At 45.3% G+C, this 20,378-nt stretch overlaps 1 protein-coding gene across 1 annotated transcript in view; it reads left to right on the top strand.

Moving 5' to 3' along the window:
* The first annotated feature begins 312 nt into the window (after positions 1-312).
* KCNK9 (potassium two pore domain channel subfamily K member 9) overlaps positions 313-20,378 on the top strand; it is an 87,411-nt gene continuing 67,345 nt past the window's right edge. Inside the window, exon 1 of the mRNA XM_075706065.1 lies at positions 313-898. Within this exon, the coding sequence (XP_075562180.1) occupies positions 313-898 (586 nt within the window). The remainder of the gene's footprint in view (positions 899-20,378) is intronic.

Raw genomic sequence — 20,378 nt, 5'->3', positions numbered from 1 at the left:
GACGGCCGGAGCCCGGGCGCCCGCCGCCCCTCGCTCCCCCCCGCCCCTGCCCGGCCGCTCCCGCGGATGGGCGCGCTGCCGCCGCCCGGCCCCCCCCGGCCCCGCCGCGCCGCCTGAAGAAACTTGGGACGGCGGCGGCCTCCGCCCCGCCCGGGCTGCGGGGGACCCTTCCCCGCGCCGCCGCGCCAACTTCGCGGGGGGCCCCGCCCGCCGCAGGACTCCGGCCCGGGGGGCGCCGCCCAGCGCCCCCTTCCCGCGGCGGGGACCCCCTGCCCCTGGCCTGGGTGCTGGGGAGGAGCGGGGGTGCCCTGGATGGCCCTGCGCACTGGGACGGCTTGGTTTGGGCAGGTCCTGCGCAGAGTTTCCCGGCTCCAGGGCACCTGGTCCCGGCGCTCCAGCAGCCTCCTGTGCCTCTCCTCCTCCCAGGAGCCCGAGCCGGCGGGCGGAGAGCGGCCGCCGCCGCAGCACAAGCTGCCCCGGAGCAGCGGCAGCGGCGGCGGCGGGCGCCGCCGGCCCCCCCGGCAGCTGCCCCCCTGCTGCGGCTGCTGCGGCCTGTCGGATCCCCGGGCGGCCAGGGGGGGACATGGTCCCCTCACTCGCCCCTTGCTGGCGGCCATGAAGAGGCAGAACGTGCGGACCCTGTCCCTCATCATCTGCACGTTCACCTACCTGCTGGTCGGGGCTGCCGTCTTTGATGCCCTGGAGTCCGACAACGAGATGCGGGAGGAGGAGAAACTCAAAGCCGAGGAGATCCGGCTCAAAGGAAAGTACAACATCACCAGCGAGGACTACAGGCAGCTGGAGTTGGTGATCATGCAGTCCGAGCCGCACCGGGCCGGCGTCCAGTGGAAATTCGCCGGCTCCTTCTATTTTGCCATCACGGTCATCACAACCATCGGTGAGTGCCTCACCTCGGGGAGGCCCTCTGGGACCGGGGCCAGGGCTGGGGCAACCCCCCCCCCCAGGTTGGGAGAGCGGGGAGAGGGGCAGGGGGGCCGTGGCATGCAAAGGGTCAAGTGCCGGATGAGTTTTTTGGCTTCCCTCCCGCGTTATGTAATTGATTGCTCTTCGAGGGCACTTGTTGGACTTGGTGGTGTCCCGCACCTCTTCCCCTGGAGATGGAGCCTGCGTCCCCTGGGTGGGACTGGAGAGGAGCGGGGCTGGCATGGTGGGGGGATTGGCGCTGGCCGGGTGGCTACCACCGAGCTGTGGCTCGGGCGGCAAGGAGGACGGGGGCAGAGGCAGGGTGACACTCTCCAGGGGTTCCCCTCGGGAAGAAGGAGGCCCTGTTGCCACGCTCCTCCTCGCACCTTTGCTTAAGAGACACGGGGAAAACTTAGGCAAAAGGCAGTTGAGTGAGGACGAAAACGATGAGGGCATGGGAGCTGGATCGGCTGGGAAAGCCCTTGGTGCAGCCCAGCGTAGCCCTGCTTTCTCAAACTTGCTTTTGGCGTTGGCAAGGGCTGTGGTGGGGGTTCCCACAGCGGTGGTCCCATCGCTGGGCCTCTCCTGGGCATTCCCAACACGTTCCTGAAGTTCTTATTGCAGCTGGAGCGTCTGATGTGCCAACAGGTCACAGCCTGCGTCTCCTCTTTGCGGGCACACGGTCCCACAGGCAAAACGATGCCCGCTGCCACATCCGTGCTGTCCAGCTTCCCAGACGTGCCTTTTCCCAGGATGGTTGAGGGACAGTCAGTGGACACAGCCACAGGCTGTCATTTTGTACTTCTCTGCTTCCCGCAGCTGAAGTGGAGCGTTTCGCGTAAAGTTTGCTTCCCTGCCGTAAAAATAAATACCACGATAACTAGAGGCTGCAGAGTGCACGCAGAACTGGGCTACAACTCTGGCTTTGGCTTGATGAGCAGGTTTCTTCTCCCTGGTTTTGGATTCAATAGGGCGGATTTACTGAGGCAGTCGATAAATGTTCTACTCCCAGCACTTCTAGATGTTCCCCCCTAACATCTGGGGAGATCTGAAAAGACCTCCCTAGCTCAGTGGCTGTTTGATAGTGCGTTATATCAAACAGGACACGAAAGACTAGCTCTTACTAATACAGAAGGACTCGATCTTTTTATCATTTAGGGCTTGTTAGAAGGAATTTGCACGTTGCCACCTGAAGATACTGACAGTTTTCAGCAGACCGTGCTGTTCGCTGCCCTTTGAGCAGTGTTTACTTACGTTTGTATTTGACTGTATTGTACCTGGGGCACTAAAACATTTCCTTTGAAAGACCATCTGACAGTATAAAGCCTATTTGCCCTTACGAAGATGAGATTTTTAAGGGATAATTTCCTCTTCTGTTATTAGATATGTGTGTATAAAATGCATATACTAATAGGCTACAGAATATCAAGTAGATAACTTTGGCTGATGACTTAGATTTCCTGGTGTTCGTTACGATGTCAGAACTCTCCTTCCTCCTTTGGCCACCGATTCTCTCCTCCTCGATCTGTCTCTTGTCATTTATTTGTGCTAATACCGGACTGTCATGCTCCTCTGGCTTACAGCAAGGCTTCCACGCACACGCCTGTGTACTCTCGGTGCCCTATGCTCCTGCCCGAGAGGTGACTGCAATACTTTCTGCGTTCTTAAGCTCGGTTGGGGACAGGTAGAAAGAGCTGTTTTTACAGTAGTTTGCTGTTTTGATCGTATTTTACCCCGAAAGAAGTACAACTTGCTTGGGAAGCTGTAGCATTTTCTCATGCAAAGGGCTGGGATTTGTTTAGGAAGCTCAGAGCACCTCGGCGTGCAGAGGATAGCGTGCATTTCTGTAGGCAGAGGCGCTTTGGGAGGTCAGAGTTGTTTGAATTTAAAGTGTGTATAGCAACTGGGAACCACTGCGAGGAAGAGCGATAATAAAGAACGGTGCAGAAGAACAGACATTCTTTAACGATTGTTCATTTGGGAAACTCTGCTCCGGGAGGATATGTGATCCGTCTTTCAAAAGTTTATTAATAGTTACTATCTGCATCTTGCCAAACGCGCTTCTATTTTGTGTATCATCTCTTCAGTACTAAAGTAGCTTCGTGATGTTATCTGATCTGGTGGTAGTCTGTAAAAGTGAACATGGAAGGTTTTGCTTTAATTTCTTATTTTTCCTAGAAGAATTTTGTTCAAGGGGAGGGAAAAAAACTTTCTATATTTAAGTTCTCAGGAAAATAAGAGAAGATTTCTTCTCTTGTAAGGGGCAGTGATGTTAGGCGTTCATTTTAACCTTTTGTGGTGGTTCTTCTTTTTAATCTGACTGGGTGTACGCTCTCACACACATTTCCTTCTCCCTCTGAAACCTTCCAGACAGACTTCAAGAAGCACATGCAGCGGTGTATGTGTTGGCGAACGTGCTGTAGCCCGTAGGTTGCTCTTGCAAAAGTCGTCGCGGGCTGATTTTTTTAAAGCGGAGCGAATGAAACCCTCCGTTGCCTCACCTGGAGCGGTGCACCTCTCTCCACAGAACTCCTCTTCGGGGGAGCGCGGTGGGAGGCGGCGGCCCGCCAAGTCTCGCCGTGCGCGGGGGCTAGCGGGCGAATCCGCGCCTCGCCCCACTGCTCTCCGCGATGCCGCCGTGCGGGCAGCGTGTCTGAGGCGGTGCCCTCTCCGCTGCCCCGATTTGGGCTGCCGGCCCCCGGGGGAGCCGGGGGCGCTTCCCGGGGCGGGGCGGGGCGGGGCGGGGCGGGGCGGGGCGGCCCGCGGTGCTGAAGGGACAGCTCCGGCGGCTCCCGCCGGCTTCCCGCGGGATCGCGGCCCGGCAGACCTGCGGGATCGCGGCACGACAGACCTGCGGGATCGCGGCCCGGCAGACCTGCGGGGTCGCGGCACGACACGCCGGAACGCGGGGCGAAGCGCTCGGGTTCGGGCAGCTCGCACGTTCCGGCTGATCTGAGCCATGCGGCTTTTGGCAGAGGGCGGCGGGGTTGCTGCTCGCTCCGGGAGCTGAGTGCTGGCCGAAGCAGCGAGGGCCGATCAGGAAAATGGACATAGGTCCTTTCACCTTTCACCTTCAGATTCTTTTTTTCTGCTCCTCAGGTGCAATGTTGGGTTTTTTTCTGTATTTTGAACTGACCCAGCGGGGGGAAAAAAAAAAAAAAATTAAACAACCACAGGTGCTACAACATCCGATGACTCTGCTCTTGAAATGCAATAGCAGAAGAAGAATACCCTGCTTTCGCAAAGTTTTGGTCGTGTTTGGATTCTGTGAAAGTTTTTAGGTGATCAAAAAGAGCTAATAAGCCGTTCTTGGCTCTCACCAGTTGCTGAGTTTATTTCAGGATTGTTCTCACTTCAGAGTTAGCTAGTTCCCTAGTACTGTTAGTACTGTTCCCTATCCATTTCCAGTTCACAGCCATTTCCAGTTACACAGCCAAAATGATGAGAGGGAGCGATATAATCAAGTTCTCCATCCAGCTATATCTCTTTTTATGAGATACACCATGGATTACGCCACAGAGTTCATCAAAAGGCTGGATACAATGAATGAAAACACCAACTTTTGAAAATCAAAGGTCATTCCTAGGATTCCTGCTAAGTTTTAATGCCCTTTTCTACAGGTTTATAATAGTGAGTAAACTGCTTCTATGTAAGCAGGTGTCAACACTGTCAAAATGTGTTATTGGTATGGATATCGCTCCATCATTTAGGCCTTAAAGGGTGATAGTCATACTTGATTTAACACCACCGAGCTCTAGTAAACACTGAATATTTCTGGAGGCTTGTGCAGAATGTAAAGAACTGAAAGCTGTTTATGTCACCCTAAAATGAACTGAAACAACAAACAGATTGAGGATTTTTATTTATTTATTTTTTCCTGAGAAGTGACTGTAAGGAGAGAAAAATTCAGACACTGTGTGCTGTGAATTGCTAGACTCTTTTTCTAGCTTTTAAGCCTTTGTATTCAGTCTCAAACCTACTACAAGCAGTGACTGAACTATCCTGGGGAACAGGGACAAAACATTTTTTAAGAATGTGGCACAGTACCTGTAATGGTGAATGGAATATCCACCTATTGACAGCTGTTTGGCTACTGAGTAGCTAAACACTCAGGAACTGTCTGCATCCAGATGAGGAGATTCCATGCTTCTGGCAGACGGTAGCCTGACGGGGAGTTTGAACCCTCATTAATGAACTAGGCAAACACACGTTTAAATCCATTTCAGGATAGTAGTTAAGTCTCCGGATCTTTTCTCTGCATCACTTTACCCTTCTGTAAAATGGGTATAAAAATACCAAGCTGGTAGTATTGCGATGTCTCTAATTTGGGTTAGAAAAAGATGCAAGTGTTTTTAAGTGTGAATTATTTTGTCAGTATCACTCCTCCTTTAAGATCAGCCTCTGGTGTTTTGAGTCCGCTCTTGGTTTTTGATGGATGGTAATATTTAAAGGCAGTCCATTGAAAAGCTTTGAGTAGGGTATCATGACAGATGGACAATTCACAATGGAAGGAAAGAAAAGAAAGGAAGAAAAGACATGGAAAGGGAAAGATAGAGGATAAAGACACCACTGCTTTGGTCAGTTAACTGCTACATTCGTGACTTGCCAGGATCATGAAGGTCATATCTCATAAACAAACAAGGACAGAGTAGATTAAAGCCCCTCTATTATTAATAAACTCAGGTGAAAGTAGAGAGCAAGATTTTTTGGAGATAGGAATGCTTGTAGATGCACTGAAGTAATGAATCTATTAATTCACACCATCTGAAGCTTCAGTAGAGAATACTGGAAAGCCAGGACTTGTAAAATCTCTTGGTGGTATCTCTCAAGAGAGGAAGAGGTCAGCTTCAGCAAGCTGCATGAAGATGAACTGTGCGTAACTAAAATACTCTGCAAGATCTTTTCACACTATACTCTTTGTCTTGTGGAGATTTTTTTTTTTTTTAAAAAGAATATCCAAAATAGTGTTCTGCTAACACAGAGGGGACTTTGTGGCTATTTTGCTCACATGCTCATAGAAACAGTTCTTGAGTTCTTGAAAACTGGTTTTGCAATGATACCTCACATTCCTGCCAGAGGCACATTAGAAAAAGCTTTTTAAAAATCAGTCATAAGCAAGGCAAAAATACAGCTCAGAGTGATGCTGAACTGCACCTTCCTGCTGTATGGCTTGCTGGCAGTGCAAATGCAATATCCAGTAAGAGTCTGAAAACAGTTTTGGGGAAGCGTCGAGAAGCCTCTAGCCACTCAGCTGGGTGATGGTGTCAGCAGATTTCCTCAGTGTAACCAAGCCTGAGAAATTAGTGTCTTGTAGTTTTTTAGGATTTGCTGCCCTTTGATTTCCTTCTAATTATTCATAACTTCTTTCTTTAACTGAAGCAAGTGAGATTTAGATTAGGCACAAGGAAACTCCTTACAGCTGTCAGGGTGGTTGCATGCTGGAAGAGATTGCCTGAGGAGACTGTGGAATCTCCATCACTGGAGCATTTTAAAAAGAGTTTAGGCAAAAATCTGTCAGGAATGTTTAAGTTATAGCTGCTTTTGCCTTTGGGGAGGAAGATGGACTGGCTGACCTCTTGAAGTCTTTATCAGCCATATGTTCTATGATTTTCTGAGTCTTCCTTTTTCCATGTCTTGAGCTCTAATAGTTCCTGGGCTAGCTCGTTTTTCTTGAGAAAGAAAACCAAAGATCTTTGAAATTCCATTTTCTCCACTATATGGTCTTTGCTTATTGATTATTTTTCCATGCAGTAAAACCATTTACGTGCCTTTGCAACTGTCAGCATAGAAATATCTGTGTTTGCCTGCTGACAAGACTACAAGTTAGAAGTGTCGGTGAGTCTTTTGGGAAAGAAGTTAGCTGAAGAAGAAAATGATCCTCCTGATAACAAGGATGGCAAGCAGAAATTTACAGGGCAGAATTGGGAGCGAGAGGAGGTGTTCTAGACTAAGAATCAGGGAAGAAGTTTAGCTGTTAGCTATGGGCTTATGCCTGCTTCAACTAAAAAGAATTAAAAATCCCTTTGCTTTCTCTGGGTGTGAGGCTTGATCTAAATGAAAACTGATTAACAGAGAGCTTCCCTTTTGGACACCATGGGTTTTGGGACAGACGCTGCTGGTCTGGCACACAGCAAGGACCAGAATGCTGTTGTCTTCCCTTGAAGGCAATCTGAGCTGACGTGCTTAGTTCCTTCAATGCCGGAGCGTATTCCTGGTAAATGCTGAAAGCCATGCTCATGACTTCGAGCTGGAGTTACACAGCACTTTATATTCAGAATGCTGTAGATTAGGTGATTCATCTTCACAACACCTCTGTGTAAAAATTATCCTCAATTTAGAGACAAGAAGATAAAATGATTTTCTAAAGATTCAGGTTGGGAACTATTTCTAATTGCCAAACAGCTCACTTCTTTTCAGACCACATGGCATTAGTTTATAGCCAGATTAAACAGTGAAGATGAACCAAAGGCAGAGAGCCATAATGAATTCAAGGTGATATTAGCAAACTCCTGCAGCTTAGGTCTTCTGACATGCAATAACAGCAGAACCTAGAGCTTTATGACGTGAAGGAGCATGTACAATTCTGGGTAATTATCTTTGTTATTACTATGTGTCTTCTGTCAAAGGGCCTTTAGGCTTTTAGGTACCCCGTTTCTGTGGCTTTTACTGAAGATCCTTGACTGGGTTCTGATAGAGGTGGCATGAAATATCCCCTTCCCCTGTAACAGATGCTAGCAAGGACGCTTGCTGGTGATGCAGAACTAATCAGTAAGAGTCCTTGCTGCTTCTAAGTTGAACTACGAGGTTACTGTGGACTTGCGACAGATGTTTGCTGTGTGTAGCAGGCCTATTAGTCTCTTTTTGGCTTGTGGATATTTTTGAATGAAGCCATGGACTACTTTTGAAATTTCACATACGTAGATTGCTGTGATGCAAATTAATTTGAATTCGTTACCTTCTCTGGATTATAGTTCATGGAATCTACTGACTTCAAGTTAAAATGTATGGATAAAGTCCTTCCCCCAGGTTACCTATACCCTACCAGGTGTCTGTGACTTGATTAGCTACAGCTAACATTGATATTGTTGGTGTAGCTACGGCAGTTTCTTTAATCAAAGTGGGAGGGTCTATAGATTAGGGAATGTTAGGCACCCCCACCCCCCCACCCCCCACCCCGAAATTAAGGCCTGATCCAAAGTCTGTTTTAAATAATGGAGAGAATATTTTAAGTCACGGTAGTTTGGGATCAGGCCATTCTTTGTCATGAATTCTACAGTGCAAGGAGATATATTCTGTAGCAAACCAACTCCGGGAAAATATCTGTAATAGCAGCTTTCAGATGTATTTTTTTTAAATAATGAAGCAAACAGAGTTTGTGGCGTTAAAGAGTATGTTGACTTTGGCATTTATACTGATTTTTATTTTTTTAATTGAAAGTGAAAGGCTAAACTACATGCCTACTGCATACCTTAAACTTCGAGCAAAGAGAAATCTTGAGGAAGAATGTTGATGCTTTTTATTCCATTTATTTGTGTTGGTGTTGGGGTTTTTTTTATTTTGCTTTCTTTCATTGCTGCCAGACAGTTAACAATCTCCTCTGATCCACTGAGACACTTTTTTTTTTTTAGTGTATTGTGCACTTATGTCTTTTCTGTTGGGGGAAGAACCTCCTAAGTTTCTTAGCAGTTTTTTTAAGGAGTTAAGTGACCATTTTTTTTAATATCTGGCCAATTGCCACAAGAGGCTTATGCAGTCATCAGTTGGTTAAAGGGTTCAGTATCCTTTTTAACTGCTTTCATTAGGGAGATGATTAGGGCATGTCAGTGAAAGAGGTATCTCTATTAAGGACTCATGTATTTGTTACTTGTTAGGATGATTAGGAGGGAATAGGCTATATTGTCCTTTCAATTCCCTGCACCAGCAAGAAAGAAGAGCTTCAGAGAAAAGCAGGCAAGTAGTGGGATAAAAAGGTATCTGATGGGAAGTTGATTGTCCTCTTGCTTTCCCGTCACAGAAGAACATTGCTCGCTTTGCTAGCTGCATGAGCCTTCTCTGGAAAATTTCACAGAGAGCTTTAGGGCACAGATTGATGAATGAAACCTGCAGCAGCTATCTCTAATTGTATAGTGCAGGAGATTAGCTACTAGGAAATGTTCGTAGACTCCCAATTTAGGGATATTCTTGACATATTGAAAGGAAGGTAGAAATAAAAGAGATCTACTCCCAAGGCACTTGGCACTGTCAGCAATTTCCGATGTATGCTACCATTAACTCATTACAGAGGTGCTTTGGGTGCAGATGGAATATTTTATTTCTTCCACGCTTTTTTCTTTTGATGTCCTGTAGAGAGGATGTCCTCCTCCTATGTTTAAACCATCACAGGCCATTGCTATGGGAACCGTATCAGAAGTGAACTGTTGTAACAAACCTGTGACCACCTGGAGTTTTGAGTTGTCACTTTGCTGCATTTCACACCGATCTGGAACTTCTCAGGACCAGACACAGTAGGAAAAGGTGTTGAATACTCTTGTTTCAAGGATCTAGGCCTCCATTACTTGAACTAATGAACAGTTGCTGTTAGAATCATAGAATCATACAATCATTTAGGTTGGAAAAAGCCTTTCAGATCATCGAGTCCAACTGTTAGCTATTAATAGTTTGGACTGTATGGTGAAACAAGTCTGACTTTACTCAGTGAAAATAGTGTTATTGGCAGTAATAACTTTTCAAAATCTGCAGCTTGGTACTTAGGTTAACTTTGCTCTGGAAAGGAGGGGACCTGCAAATAAAATCAACTCCAGCAGCAGGAAGGATGTGGACCCCTGACCATAAGGCTCTGCACGCAGGCTGTGTCATATAAGATGCTGCATCTGAAATATTTTAAAACTGTTCATGAAATAAAGATGATTGAACTCACCATTCCAATCTTGCATCAGAGAAACACCTCATACCTGCAGAGGTGACTTGAAGTCTCAGTGCTCCCCCACATTTTTTCTCGCCTTTGGGAATTTCTTGGGCTTCCAGAAGTAGACCAGGAGTTATAGAAGAGTTCCTTACAGGAAAAAGCATATAGTACTTTCTGCTGAACAGTAGAAACAGTGGAAAGATGTCCTTTCAGTATTTTTCAGGATCATTACATATACTAGGCTGTCAAAAAAACTGGATTGCCCTCGACTGCCAAAGAGGAAGAAAGCATATTTTGGGACTTGGAAGTCTGGGCACCCGTGTTTGGGGAGTGAGAGTCTCTCCCAATATTTGAAGGGATCTACCCACCATCACTCCACCACATCTTCCATAAAAGCCCCTGATCTACTGTTTCTTTGCTCCCGGACACCAAATATGAGTTATCATTGCAGTCTTTTTTTTTCATTATTACTTAGGTGTGTTAGGAATGAGATAAAGCTAGTTCTAGGCAACTGGTAGTTAAAACAGCAACATGGGATCTGTGCCATTGGAAGCACCTGGAAATCCCAGTGATTTGACCTGAATTCTTCAGTTGACCTTTCAACTGATATATTAAGAATTCAGTGATCTTCTCAAACTCTCTCCTTCAGACCTTCTCCTCTCCTTTGCTGTTTCGTGTGGGAATGAGCATCCCAAGAAGAGGAAGGAGATGGTAGCTGTTCAGTCTGTACTGATGCCCTATCAGCTTTTGCATTCTTTTCTGGTATTTTTGTCTGACAAACAAATAAATGATCAGTCTTTTGGCAGCAAAGGCTTAAGCTCATGATTTGCTCTTAAAACACATCCTGCCTAGTAGTAAAAGGCCTGTTATTTAAAGGGCACTTTTCAAAACAATTAGGACTTTAGTAGCAATGTGTTTGCCTTAATGAGTGCACTCTGCCAGTCAGAGGAAACAACATAAGCTGATACCTACTGATGTAGGCCAACAGAGGAAAATTAGCAGTGTTACAAGTCAGTTCATGAATGTACTGCACATCCAAGAGTTTTATTTTAGTGCTTGAGAAGCACTAGATATGAGTCAGAATGGCTTCAATTTTGTTTTCTTCCCAAATATCCACTGCCAATTACATTTTAATTTAGAAGCCTTTGTACCACTCCTATGCTTGTGATATCTTAAGCTGTATGGGTTGTATTCAGCTCTGGTTTGACTTGTTGGACTGGCACCAGAGAGAATTTTTCATACAGCCTCAGTCCTACTACGTTGCTGCTGTTGTATGACATTTGAAGTTGATGTCCTTATGAGGTAGGGAGATCAGCTGCTGGCATTTTGGTATGACATAGATTTCTTTTTTAAAAGTTTCAAGGTTTTTCTTTTCTCAAGATGGGCTGCAGTAAAGGCTGGTGTTACTGAAGTAGATGCATAGGATGCAAGCTTGGCTCTGAGTATCTAGAGATAGGTATCGCAATGGAAGTTGCTGGCTCTTGAGCATATGTGGTCCTGATTTGGACCACTAGCTGAAACCTAACTGCAGGTTGGGTGATGAGCAGTTAAAAAATATTTCCATCATCTCTTTGAAAAGAATGCAGCCTGGGGAGCTTTTCAAATCTGATCAAAACCACGGTCTGTTCCTGAAGAACTCGAGTGTGGTACAGTGAATAAGAAAAGCTGTTAAACAACAGCAAGGAAGAGTTAGAGTGGCCACAGAGAAAAAATCGTTCTAGCAATGACACTAGTGAAACACTGAAACTCATTGCCTGGGGAGGGTGTGGGCTCTTCTTTGCTAGGTCTTGAAGAACAGGATAGACAAGCATCTGTCAAGAATGACCTATGCATACTGTCCTGCCTTGCAGCAAGGTATGGACTACCCTCCTCCCACCTTATTTTTAATGGTTCTGTACACACACAGGCTGTTTGAAGTTTGTCTTGGATCTTGCTTGGGATCTATGTAAGTTTATCTTGTCCTTTTTTGCTGAAGGTTCCTGCTTCCCTGGGGGATTATCAGTGCATCCTAAATTTTGTCTCCAGCTGCGTATCTGGATAAGAATCAAACCTCTTCTCTAAGCAGCAACTGTTCACTGTCAGCAGTGTCACCAGTTTTTTATGGCTGCTGTTTGAACAGTTCTACCAGTGGCTGTTGCAGGGAAAAACAAACATGCTGCCTATCTTTAAAAAAGGGACAGGAGAGAACATGGGGAGTTAATGCTCAGTCAACCTAAATTTGATACTCAGAAAGATATTTGATCAAGCTGTTAAACAATCAGCGTGGAAGTACCTAGGGGATAACAAGGGACAAGCTGTAACAAATGCAGATTTTTCTTAAGTAACTCACATCTGACTTCTGTGGGTTATTTTTTTTTCAGCAGAGTAGTTGGTCTAGCTGATAGTGGGGGAGCAGTAGATCTTGATGTTTATTATATATGTGGCATTATAATAGCATTGAGTTCTCATAATTACGGTAGAAAAACATGGACTGGATCAAATTACAACATGCAAGGTCTGGACGCACACAGACTGTGGACGAGAGGTTGCACTGCGGCTGGATTTATCGCATGTGTGAAAAGTACATACACTGTGCAGGTGGTTGTGAATGGGGCAGTACAATCAGGCAATACAAACCTGATTGGCCCCTGCTAAATCTGCCATCAGATAATTTGACAACAGGATGAAAAAAGGTTTGAAAATATTTATCAGTAGTTTTCTATCAGATTGGATGGACATAACATGTACAGTCTTACAAGGGTCTGTCTTGTGGTTGGTACTGTTCAATTTTCCCATTAATGGCCTGGCTGATAGAACAGCGAGTACACATATTAATTGTGAGAGGGGTGGCTAGCACTTCGGAGGGCAGGAGCAGAATACAAAATGATTTTGATAAATTGGAGAAATGGTCTGAAGTCAATATGATGAAATTCATAAAGACAAGTGCAAAGTATTGCACTGCAGAAGGAAACATCAAATGCCCACATAGAAAAATGGTATGAACTGACTAGATGCAAGTACTGTAACATGCTGATAAAGTGGGTTGCAGTCTAAGTAGGAATCTGTGGTGTGAGATGTTCAAAACGGTCAAGTGTTGGATGTAAGTCACGGAAGCTAGTTATTCTGTTTTGCTGGTATTGGTAAGGCTTCAGCTTGAAAACTGAGTCCAGTTTTGGGCACACAGTGTTTTGAGAAAGGAACATAAAAATGAAAATGCTAAGAGAAAAGTTGACCTGTATTCAGCATGAAGTGGACAGAGGTTGTTTATTCTGGAAAAGAAATATATGAAGGGAGGAATTATAACAGTCTTCAAATATGTGAAAGGTTGTTGTAAAGAGGACAGTGATAAGTTTTTTCTACATATCTACCCAAGGTTTAATCTTCAGCATGGCAGGTGTAGGTTCATTGTCAGCTGTGAAAACAGCTGTAACGTCTGCAGGGAACCTCCAGAGTGCCAGTAGCAGGATATTTATCTGAACGGGTCAAACAGTTGTCCAGCACACATGGGCTTGGTACACTTCAGCCTGCCTCAGATCTGAATGGACTAGGTTACCTGCTGAGGTTACTCCAAGCCATGTGTTCCTAGGAGTGGGTGGTTGATAGCTGCTATACAGGAGCTGACTGATGAGTTGAGTAACCCCTAAATGATGGACTGAAGATCTAAGCATCCTGAAACTGGTCAAATATTTTATTGAGGTTTCTCCCAGCCCTCAGCTTCTGGGATTATACACTCTATGGATGTTTCTGAGTACCGTGCTAAATGTACAGCAACGTTTACTATCTGGCAGTGGACTTCATTACGGTCAAGGCTGAACTTTCCTTTAAGAGAGCTGTTCTGCTAGAACAGGCATCAATATGCATCTTGCAACCCCTGCTCATTTTGCATTTTGGGTTACAAATTCTGTCATGCTGAAACAAAGAGGTTTCTCCTCTTTCCCTAAATCCCATGCATACAAACCAGCAATTTCCATAACACAGACAATCATCCAATCTGTTATCTTGGCAGACACCAATGCCTTTCTACTTTGGAGAAAGGAAATCTATCCCATAATACACCTGTGCAATATATGGCGATGGTGATTTCGTTGCTAACCCCTGCAGCAATCAGTTTATGCCCTCAAGCATGGGATTTGATTATCCTTGTCATTATCTTAGCTACAAATGTTATTAGCAGCCATAAAATTGTCCATTAAAGTGAGAGGAATTACTTGCCTGCACCAAGGGGAGAACAGATAATTTACTACATGGATTTTAAGCCCAAATGCACTTTTTTCCAGAAGAGCCATCTAAGCCTTTGTACAGCCTCCATTTTTGTATTTCACAACCTGCTTCCCTCTCCATGGCCTTCAAGTCTGGATCTTTATACCATAACAGTGAGATAGATACATGCGGTTCTTGAAATAACACCAGAGATGATGACCATACAGTTCCTGATGTTCTGGAAGTGCAGATGCCCAAACTTTGGTTGCGTTCCATAATTTCTAGACTTCAGTGTTGGTCCAGGCTTCATTTACACACAAACAATTCTGGATGCCTTGGGTTGACTTGGCACCCATGGACTGACTGTACATCACTGGTTGAGTGTAGGATCAGTTGATCTGCTCCTGGCAGGATCATTTTTATAGGTTTTCTCGATACTGCAATACTGGCTTTTTATGAGAGGAAGAGATGATGTATCACAGGGGCCAAGAAAAGATACTGTGTCTGAGTGGGTGAGAGCCAGGGTAGTGTCTGAAAAATTTCTTTGTCTTCCCTGGGACTGGCTGATTCATTCCCTTCCCACCACCCTGTTAATTCCTGTTCATATATCAGTTCACCGTAAAGCTGCTTTTTTATTCCCATGTGGTATTGTGTTCCCACCCCCTTTCATCAACAGGGAGTGGGAGAGACCACCTACGTCTTTCCCAACAGACAAAAATGGTGGATCCTGACAGACTGGGACAGATTCTGATCACAGTTGCTCTCAGTAAATCCTGTGGATCTTGCTTGTTTTGGTGTATTTGTTTGCTTTAAACTGAGATGAATGCCTGCAGAATCTGGTCTGGAGAGCCTGTATTTTGAAGGAAGCATCCCCTCCTACTCACCCAACAAATTCACACACACACACACACGCGATATAGCATCAATATTAGCTCCTGTAGCAAATGGAAAATGTGGCAGTAGCCCGAAAGGAACAGAAAATGTTCTCAAACAGGGCTTGAAAAAGTAAATAAACATCATATAACCAGCAAAATCAATACAGTTCCATATTAGCCATTACAGATATCTCTGTCTTTGTCTCCATCATACTGCACACATTTCAATGCTGTGGAAAATGTATAACTTAGGGGACCTCATTTCAGAACTTGGAGATGGTATATTAAATGCAGGGTCTGGGATAGAAGGCCTGGAAGACAATGATGTTAAATAACAGAAGAGATTTTCCCCTTCTACCCCTGAAAGAGTATTAACTGAACCAAACAAGTGTAAATATATATCCAAAATGGATATGTATTCGTGGGTGTTACAACGTTATTAGAAACAACTCCTCAAAAGCTCTTTTTTCCTGAGTCATCTCCACTGACTTAAAAAATGACTTTGCAAGATCAAACGTTAGGTTCAGGACATCCAAGAGGGGACAGACTTTTAGCTTTCTGCATTCTAAAAGCTTTATATTCCTCAGCTGTTCTTCTGCTTGGAGGGAATCCTAGACAGAGAAATGTCCTTATGCTTTCCAGTGTACGGCTCATGGCCTTCTTCCTTTACTCTTCACATCTTCCAACACAATCTGTAATATTCAAGCTATTCTTGTGGGCTTCTCTATTGAATTTGTTCAAGCCAAGCTGCTCTTGGCTGCTGAAGGCATTCCCTCTTCTCCTCTTCCTTTGAGAACTTGACGTCCCTATTGATCCGGGAAGGAAGAGACGGGACTGTGGACTAAGCAGGTGGTTGATCATCTTCCCAACCAGGAGACTGTGTCAACTGTCTCAGTGGAAGTTGTGTTAGATTTAAAAGGAGGAAGTGCTCCTGTGACCCAGGGCCATTCTTTGGTTGCTTGCCTAATACACCTAATATTGGGGGAACATCCTGTGTTTTTTGAATGGTGACTTTTGCTTCCATTCACAGTGCAGAGCTCTTTGCCAAGGAGGGGCTGGCAAGTTTTCCTGCACAGCACATTGGTAGAAACTTTGAAGAAGAGGAAGAAGCTGGAAACGTCTATTAGGACAAAATGGACCATTGCTTGGAATCCTTCATTCAGGTGATTTCCTGAAACAGAAATGTCTGGTTTTGGTGGTCTTTAGCCTCCTAGTATTTTAGTTCTGTATATCAAAAAAGGTGTGCACGCTCACTGAGGCTGCTGGAGAGCCACAGGAGCTGTGCTTCACTGTGTTTGCTTTTCTATTAGAATTACCTGAATTCTATTAGTATTTCTATTAGTATTTCTATTAGTAATTCTATTAGTATTACCTGAATTCTATTAGTATTACCTGAACTATAGATTGATAGATAAATAGACAGATAATTTATTTTCTTTTGTATGTAACCTTTTAATGTGACATAGAATCGGAGAACCATAGTATCATTTAGGTTGGAAAAGACCTTTAAGATCATCAAGTCCAGCTCTCAGTTCTCCTACAAGTGTCCGTAGGCCCTCTGAGAGGTCCACAGCCTTTCATCTTGAAGGGGAGACAGAAGGCTTTTGTGTCTCCTCTGGCTTCTCCTTCACCTCCCAACTGCAGTGCTTGATGTTGATCTTGCTGCTCAGAGTGCCTGCTGTGTGCGTGAGACCTGGGGGCCTGGGTTTCCTGTCTCTTTAATGGTATTCTGTGAGCTTGTGTTCAGAAAGAGACAGAAAGATCAAAGGCTGTGCAAGTGCACTGCACTTGATTTTGCTTACACCAATATGAATCGATTGACTTCACTGAGTTATGAGGGATTTACAGCTGGGGGAGGACAGATTCTGACCTAATGGCTCCAAAAGAGGCTTTTCGTGGATGAGCAATGTAATTAGAGCACTGGAACAGACAGATTTCGTGACTCATCTGTGGGTCTGCAGTCTTTTCTTCTAGTAGGGTGTTCACTAATGTCACCACACTTTCATTTCACCCGTGGGCTGATCTAATGATGGACCAACCTTTGCTTGAACAGAATCCCTATTCTGCTGCAAAGCATCCTTCATGTCACTGTACAAACTTTATTTACTGCAGAGCACCCTAGGAAGGGACCAGCAAGCTCAGGGCCAGACACTGGGGTAGTGGAAAATTTCCACTTTCTTCCTTTGTTAGAGTAAAACAGAGGGTTAAAAGAAATACAAGATGTGAGGCAGAGAGCAGGATGAATGGATTGATGACTGGGTCCCCCTACTAATCCCAAATATGTATCTTAGCAAGGGGCAAAATGGTGGAACACGTGCCATCGTCAACCTGCTCGGTATATCCAGCTGGAAAGCAGTATATGCATTTTGAGATTGGTAAAGCTCCTTTTCAGAGCTGGTTGGAGGTCTCGGGATGAAATATTTTTGTCAGAAGATACCAAGTCATTGAGACTGCAAAGCATCACTTGGGGAAACTTTGTTGAGAACGTTCCCCAAGTTTGAGGAAGAGGAGGTAGTGATCATTATAAGAGGGACTAAGCATGTGTTTGGAATGAGTGGAGGTGAGCATAGTCACCAGGCTCGGGCTTGTGTCCTCCAGGTGTCTGGAACCTGTGCTGAGCACCAGGGCCTGATGGAGAGGTGGCAGCACTGAGGAGGTGGAGGTGGTGCAGCTTTGGCTGCTGGTTCTCCTTTGGTCCCAGTGCAACAGGGGCCAGCTGTTGCAGTTTGGCTGGCGACCATGACCATGACAACAACAGTAGCAGGTTTGCGTCAGGGCTGAGTAGGCAGAAGCCCCTACCCTGCTGCATACATAGTCCCACCCATCCCTCATTTCAGTTTTCTCACCCATCCCTCATTTCAGCTGAGCTTGAGCTGTGAGACCTCTTCAACACCAAGGCTGTTGCAGTGGCAAGCAGCAGTGGCCTTGCTTTGGTCCACCAAAATAACATGGAGACAGTAGTTTTAGGAAAGGGTAGGGAGGTAGTCATGCAATGGACTAGAGTTTAGCATGGTATGAGAGAGGTGAGGCAGAGACACCGTATCTGGCATCGTTGAGGGTTCCTCCAAAAAGATTGGGGGCCATTGATAGAGGGAACCCAATAGAGGTGCCTGCCTTACGTGTATCCCTATCCTTTGTGCCTGTGTGCTATCTTCTGAAACATTCAAGATGCCAGGGTGCATCTGCTCCAAAATAACAACCTACTGCAGCTATACCTCTGCTAGATTTAGCCTTCCTAAGTGGGTTGCTGCTGGTGTGGCACTCAGCACAGATTGTAAGACCCACCTGGGAAGAAGGTGAATTGCTATGTGCTGAATTGTGTGCCTCACCACTTGGCAGTGACAGTAGCACAGCTATACCTGCAGTTGGTTTTGATGTTGGTTTTCTTCTTATTTGCCACTCACTGAAACTTAAAGCCAGTCATGATGATTGGTCCTGTCCTTGGATTTGAGCCCTGATGCACCGGGCTCTGTACCAGCATGAAATTCAGGGTAATTTCAAAAAAGTGTCTAGAAGACCACAGAGCTAAAGCTCCATTTTCAAAAGTAGCTTTTGCAGTTAGGAGGCTAGTTTCCAAGCCAAGTAAGCTCATACCTGCCAAATACGGGTTTAGAAAACAGGTTGGTTGGGGTGTGAAGTCATTGAAGAACATGCAAAAAATATGCCTTTCAGGACAGTTTAAAACAAAGGGATACAAGTGCCTGGTAACTCTGAGTCCTCTGGTAATCCCCCTCTTCGGCTACCTGTCACACAGAATTCCCTTGGAAGATTTTCCTCTCCTGTTACTCCTGAGGGAGTAAGTCACCATGTGAAGTATTAATGAAAGCTGCAGCAGGTGCTGGTCTGCTTGTATGTAGAAGTTAAAACTCTTCTTTCTGCATGCTGACTCATGAGGTACCAACTCCTGTTGATATTCACAGGAGGTTGATGAATACCTGTAAAATATGAGAGTAAGTCACTCCTTTGAGAAATTTCTGTTGCTTTGAAACAAGACACAAACGAGTGCAACAAGTAATAGGATGAAAGGAGGAGAAATAATGAAAATAATAACAGTTACGTTCTGTTAATTGCTCTCAGTTGCCACCATCACTGACTAGATGAAGAATTTATCCCAGGAAAGACTCTGGCCTGATGGATTAGTTCAGAGACATCTTTTGTGTCCAAGATGCTGGGAGAAACAATGCCTGGAGACATTTTTTTGAGAAGCCAAAAAATGCTAGTCACAGCTGGCACAAATGGCATTGCAGATGGGGAAGTGGGTGATGAGAAATGGGAGCTGGGAAAGATGGAGCAGGGCTGTGTGGTCATGAAAAGCTTGAATATGTTGTGGGAAAAGGAGAAGTCAATACTAAGGGAAGGGTGAAGTTCTTGGGGTACTGTGCTGCTCAGAATGGAAGTGTTGACATTGGTTTCCTTTGACCTTTTTTTCAAGATAGGTGAGGATATCCCACCTGAATGGGGTGGCCTGCAGGTACAGAACATCACAGCTTGTGTGAGGCCTGTTTAGAACAGTTACGTCTTGATTGACCTACCCGGGGATGCAAGTGGGAATTGGGCTTGGCTGAGGGCTTCCTCTATGCCTTGCACGGTTGTGGGGATCTGGATGTGGGATGCACTGTCCTTTCTGAAACAGTCTGAAACTACAGATTTAATTTTTTAAGCCTCTAGAGATAAGGACTACCATACACTCCCAGGCTATTTGCACTGCACTGCTACCTGTAATATGGTCTAATAAAACGCGAGAGGTTCACACAGCTCGCAAAGCTGCAATGTAGGCAGGGTTCAAGCATCCCAGCACGGTGTTGACTAACGCTAGAGGTTTTGTGTGCTCTCTGCACTAGGTTTAGCATCCTAGTGTCAGCCTCGTTAATAGCACAGCTCTTTTTAATGGTCACCAACACTTTTCAGCAAACTTTGGGTTTAAAACACTGCTGGGAGAGCTGTAAAACTTTTCTCGCTCTTCTGACCTCTGGAGGTATTTGGCTGTGGAGAAAGTTGTACCTCAGCAGGATTAGACAATGTTCGAGTAGAAATGCTAGACCTATGGCACTGAAGCCAGGTAAATAAATCTGCAATCCTAATTTTCCAAGCCCAGATACTTCTTAATTACTTTAGCTGGGTTTGTGGACACCTTCTCGCTTTGAGTGTCTTGAAAACAGACCTCCAAGGAGGGAAGCCACTATAGCAAGGGTGTAGCAGATATGCTGATGCTTCTGTTTTCGGTCTGAAAAGTGGGGGCAGAGCCATGTAAGCCTTTCTGGAGCTGTTCTCTCGGTTAAACCATGCTCAGGGAGTACTAAATATTGTTGTTATTACTTGTGTGACTGAAGAGAGCAAAACTACCTCGGGGAAGAAGGAACCGGCCAAATCCACTCTCTGGCTGCGTTGCCCCGAAGAAGAATTTTGATTGTGAGCAGCACAACTCCAAGCTGCCGTGATGTTCAGCTGCTGTCATTGTAATGCTGAGGCAGACGTGCCGCTTCCTATCTGGATTC

The sequence above is a fragment of the Pelecanus crispus genome, chromosome 2, assembly GCF_030463565.1.
Source record: "Pelecanus crispus isolate bPelCri1 chromosome 2, bPelCri1.pri, whole genome shotgun sequence".
In the NCBI taxonomy this organism is placed as follows: Eukaryota; Metazoa; Chordata; class Aves; order Pelecaniformes; family Pelecanidae; genus Pelecanus; species Pelecanus crispus.
The sequence above is the reverse complement of the archived record's forward strand: the minus strand, read 5'-3'. Positions and strand labels throughout refer to the sequence as shown.